This window comes from Lygodium microphyllum, chromosome 3 (assembly GCF_053477565.2).
Source record: "Lygodium microphyllum isolate KBCC chromosome 3, Lygodium_microphyllum_v1.1.10, whole genome shotgun sequence".
Classification (NCBI taxonomy): domain Eukaryota; kingdom Viridiplantae; phylum Streptophyta; class Polypodiopsida; order Schizaeales; family Lygodiaceae; genus Lygodium; species Lygodium microphyllum.
The window spans coordinates 53,890,798-53,895,927 of NC_141137.1; the positions used below are offsets into that span (position 1 = coordinate 53,890,798).

General features: G+C 40.7%; 1 protein-coding gene across 1 annotated transcript; it reads left to right on the forward strand.

Annotated features, from left to right (window-relative positions):
* The first annotated feature begins 2,130 nt into the window (after window positions 1-2,130).
* On the forward strand, window positions 2,131-4,744 carry LOC148038345 (uncharacterized). The gene is made up of 5 exons (XM_087675252.1): window positions 2,131-2,151; window positions 2,239-2,349; window positions 2,488-2,897; window positions 3,651-4,652; window positions 4,720-4,744. Exons 1-5 carry the CDS (start codon window positions 2,131-2,133, stop codon window positions 4,742-4,744), a joined length of 1,569 nt encoding a protein of 522 aa, XP_087531378.1.
* Window positions 4,745-5,130: the final 386 nt, after the last annotated feature.

Consider the following 5,130-nt stretch of genomic DNA (forward strand, 5'->3'; position numbering starts at 1 on the left):
CTGTTGGAGATGGGAGTATTGACAACTTCCAGAAGTGTAAAGTCATGTACCATTTGTCAGAAAGTGGGCCATGAGGCTAAAGAATGCTGGTATAATCCAATTGTATGGAATGCAAGGCAGAAAATAGCATCTCCAGCGGCACCAGTTAACCAAATTGCACCTGAATTGGTACAGTAAAGAGGATTTAGAGGCTTTGGTAGGAAGGGTCAGCCACCTAAGCAATGGGGTAATGACCAGCCAAGGCAGTGGAATAATGTTCAACAGAGGCAGCGAGGACCTTGCTATTACTGTGGCAGGCAGGGACACATGTATGGACCTAACTGTGAGTTATGGGTACGCCATAGGACTGAAAGGGGAATGCAGACCGGGGAGCAGCAAGAAATGCAACCGGCAGGACTACCCCGTGGACAGCAATCACCGGCACCCGCAGCAGTACTCCTAGTAGAGTTACCTGCAGAAGTCATGGAGAGCGAGGCAGTAAGTCATCAAAAGAACCAGCAAGTTCATGAAGCTTTACAGAAAGAAGTGCTATGTAACGGTATGTTAAATGTTACTAAGCATGGTTTAGAGCCGCAGGTGGGCTGTGACTTTTCAAATTGCATAGTTGTGGAAGATTGTCCGGATGAGATAACAGTTTTGGCCATTACCAGAGCAAAAGCTAAGCAAAAGATTAATTGGGAAGATCAAGAAAAGGCTAGGGAAGTGGCTTCCAATGAAGTTATGAAGTTGCAGAAAAAACAGTCTTCAAAACAACTTAAAGTTGCAGAATTGCCTTATGAAGCTCAAGACAGTCAGCTGCTTCATGAGGAAAATCAGAAGGATATGCTTGTGTCAGGAATGCAGTTCAGTGAACAGTCACAAAGTTTGAAGCCTTATGAGGCATTGCATGGTTCTCATGAGTTGTTTGCTGCACTAACCAAATCTTCATTACAGTTGACTTTGGAACAAATCCTTGATTTAATTCCAGGGTTTAAAGAAAAGCTTTTAGCTAAGATTATGTCGAATCAGATTGAAGTGTTTAAGCATTATGCTATGGATCGAGGACATACCTAAGATTGTCAAGCGGTGATTCCCACATAGATGGAGGTGGTAGACTATAAGGTTCCGACTATTCAAGTTGACTATTTGGGTAGCAAGTTTGATGATGTTCTTCTAGATGGAGGTTCTGGAGTTAATATTTTGCCTGAAGAGATGTATTTGGCACATAAGTTGCAAGGACTTGTGGCAGCACCATTTCAGGTTAAAATGGCAGATCAAAGAAGAATTCAGCCATTGGGAATATTAAAGAATCAGCTTATTCGGATAGTCGGGCTGAAGTTCAAGGTTAGTTTTGTTGTTCTTCGTATGGAAGATTTAGGGGATTCATATAATATGCTGTTGGGAAGACCGTGGATTAGACTAGCCAAGTTGAAGCAGGATTGGGGCTCAGATACAGCGACTATTCCTCATGGAAGTAAGGAGGTCAAGTTGTCCACAAGTAATCAGGTAATTTTGGAACCTAAGTACCGTCCGTTAGTTGCTCAGACAATTAATGTTGCACCTGAGATTGAGGATGATGAGGAGGAACTTTTTATGCAAGCTAACCCCACAGTTGTGCCAGTTTTTGAAGTGGATGTTCAGAAAATTTTGGCTCAGTATAGGGTATTTCCAGAGGTATTATCATCAGAAGTGGTTTTATCTTCAGAGCAGAACAGTTACCCCATGCATCAGCAAAGTAATTTGATACAGCAAACTGTTTGGCCCATGAAGCAGGACAGTGACTTCATGGAGCAGAGTAGTGATTTCATGCAGCAAAATAGTAATTTGGTGGTGGAAAGTAATGTTACTTCTGAGGGAAGTAAAAACACTGATTTGGGAACACTTAAAGACCAAAAGAAGCCTTCTTTGGATGCAGAGGAGGATTTAGACAAAGCGAGTCAGCAAGCTATTATAGATGCAGAGCTGAAATATGAGCATACCATGCACAAGTCAGCTAGAGTCTTTGAGGATGATGTCCAATAAGTGTATTTGGAAGCTAAAATAGGCTCTAAGCCGATAAAGGTGAGTATTTTCATTGAGGAAGACTTCAAACAGCAATTAATTAAGTTGTGTAAGGACTTTCAAGATATTTTTGCTTGGGAATATACGGATATGAAGGGTTTTGATCCAAAGGTGTGTCAGCATAGAATTAATTTAAAGGCAGATGCAAAGCCAGTTATGCAGAAACGGTATCGTATGAATCCTAATTATGCTAAACAGGTGAAGGAAGAGATTGACAAACTTCTTCGAGTGGGTTTTATCCACTCTGTTAATGAAGTGACTTGGTTGTCACCAATTGTGGTGGTGCCTAAAAAGAATGGCAAAATACGGGTTTGTGTAGATTATAGAAAGTTGAATGCAGCAACTATTACTGACCCATTCCCTCTTCCATTCAGGGATTCTTTATTGGATGATGTGGCGGGCCATGAGATTTATAGTTTTTTGGATGGTTTCTCTGGCTACAATCAGATTCGCATGCATCCGGAAGATATGGATAAGACAGCTTTCATAACCGAATGGGGTGCCTTTGTGAGTACTGTCATGAATTTTGGTTTGAAGAATGGACCCCCAGAATTTCAGGGTGCAGCTCATAAAACCTTTGATCCTTATCTTACATCTTTTATGAGGGTCTTCATAGATGATTTTTGTGTATTTGGTAAGAAAGTGGATCATTTGCAGCATCTTGGACTTTGTTTTGAAAGATGCCGTCAATTTGGCATGTCCCTTAACCCTTTCAAATCTATTTTTGCTGCTAAAAGAGGAATTCTGTTGGGGCATATCATTTCAGAAGAGGGTATGGCTATTGATTTAAGGAAGATTCAAGCAGTTCAGAAGGTTGTAGTACCTACAACAGTTCAAGAAGTGATGCGCTTTGTGGGGTAGGTCAAATGGCACAGTAGGTATTTGGGGTATCTAGCTCATATTTGTGCTCCACTAACATTGCTAACCAAGAAAGGGGTTCAGTTTGTGTGGAGGCTTTACTAGGATAAAGCTTTTGCTATATTGAAAAAGATGCTGGTTGTAGCACCAATTTTGCAACCGCCACAATGGGATATTGCGTTTCATGTATTTGTGGATGCATCTGATATTGTAGTAGGTGCAGTCTTGATGCAGGAAAGGGTTGTTGGTTGGTTCAGACCTGTCTATTATGCAAGCATACGGCTTACAACAGCTGAGAAGAATTATACTGTTACTGAACAAGAAGCTTTGGGGATGATCTTTGCATTACAAAAATTTAGACATTACTTATTGGGGAACCAAGTTATTTTTCATGTGGATCATCAGGCTTTGTTGTATCTTATTAACAAGCCGTAGCTTACATGAAGATTGGCAAGGTGGATGTTATTATTGCAAGAGTTTGATTACAAAATAATACATACACCAGGTAAAGAGCATGCAGTGGCTGATTTCCTGAGTAGAATTGAGTCAATGGACCCTGTATTGGGGGTGAATGATCAGTTGCCTGATGGAGAATTATTCAATGTTCAAGTAAGTCAATTCAATTCCTTCTATGATCAAATGTTATAGTTTTTGCTTCATGGAGTGATGCCTGCAGATTTGTCTAGAGACCACCATAGAAGATTGGCATTACAAAGCAGGAGTTATCAAGTTATTTTGGGAGTTCTTTACAGGAGAGGCATTGATAATGCGCTAAGAAGGTGTGTAACTGTTCAAGAGCAGCCTGCAGTTCTCCATGAAGCACATGCAGGAATCACTGGAGGGCATTTCTCTGGTCAGATTACAGCTAGAAAGGTTCTTCAAGCGGGATTGTGGTGGCCAACTGTACTCAAAGATGCTCATCAATATGCTAAAGAATGCATAACTTGTATGAAGGAGGGTCAACCTCAATCTCGGGATCGAATGCAGGATCATCCAGTTTTACCTTTGGAACCATTTCAAAAGTGGGGTATTGATTTTGTGGGCCCCATCAAGCCAGCTGTTTGTCAGAGTAAGAATCAATATATTCTGGTCTGTACCGATTATTGTACTAAGTGGGTTAAAGCCAAAGCATTACGGGATAATAAAGTGGCAAGTGTAGCTCAGTTTTTGTACTCTAATATCATGACCCATTTTGGATGCCCCATAGAGTTGGTAAGTGATCAGGGTAAACATTTTCTGAATGAAGTAATCAAAGAGCTTACTACTAAGCATATGATCCTTCATAAGAAGTCTACACCCTATCACCCTCAGGCAAATGGACAAGCTGAAAGTTCAAATAAGATTTTACTCCGAATTCTTAAGAAAATTGTTGCTGATAACCGTAAGGATTGGGATACAAAGTTAGATTCGATATTATGGTCCTTTCGTACAGCATATAAGGTGTCAATAGGCTCGACTCCTTTTAAGTTGGCTTATGGACTTGAGGCAATTGTCCCCATGGAGTTCTTGGTGCCTAGTTTGAGGATAGCGGTTGCTTATAGGTTGTGTCCTGAAGAATCACTTCATGATAGGCTGCAGAAGTTGTTGCAGTTAGAGGAAGATTGGATTATAGCTCACTACCTTCAAGGGGTGGTGCAGTCAAGAAGACATGCATGGGTTAATAGGCATACTAAAAAGAAGATAATCAAAGAAGGGGATTTGGTTATGGTGTATAATTTGCGGCTTGGGAAGCATCCAGGGAAGTTAAAGTTAAGGTACACCGGTCCCTATGAAGTTTTGAAAGATGTTGGTCAAGGCACTTTTGTGTTGACTACTTTACAGGGTGAAATTATTAAGCCTGCAGTGAATGGATTTAGATTAAGAAGGTTAGTTCAACTGGATTATGATAAGGTACTCTATGAAGTTGAACAGGAACCTACAGTTGCACCAAATTTAGTTCAAATTCCAGCACTGTTTCCTCATGGAGTAACCTGTGGCATTTTACCTCATGAATCAATGTCTCCATGTTTTCAGACACAAATGTCTGCTGCAAAACTGCATATGGCCGAGAAATAACCTGAGACATCCTAGCAGCTATACCAACCCACTGATCATGCATAAAGGAAGTCAATGTAGCTCTCATTGATGTCAAATCTTGCTGCATAAAAACAGAGCCATCAAGATCAACCTCCATATCTCTCAAGTTTTGCTGTTCCACTTTAAGAAGAGGTTGTAAACGGGCATCCAATAATA

What these genes read in the sequence shown, in the direction of transcription:
- LOC148038345 (XM_087675252.1), top strand. Translation starts at nt 2,131, where the DNA reads ATGAAGGGTTTTGATCCAAAG. An exon ending in GAAGTGATGCGCTTTGTGGG is followed by an intron (nt 2,898 to 3,650) that starts GTAGGTCAAATG and finishes AGTTCTTTACAG; the next exon opens with GAGAGGCATTGATAATGCGC. An exon ending in CCAGGGAAGTTAAAGTTAAG is followed by an intron (nt 4,653 to 4,719) that starts GTACACCGGTCC and finishes ACTACTTTACAG; the next exon opens with GGTGAAATTATTAAGCCTGC.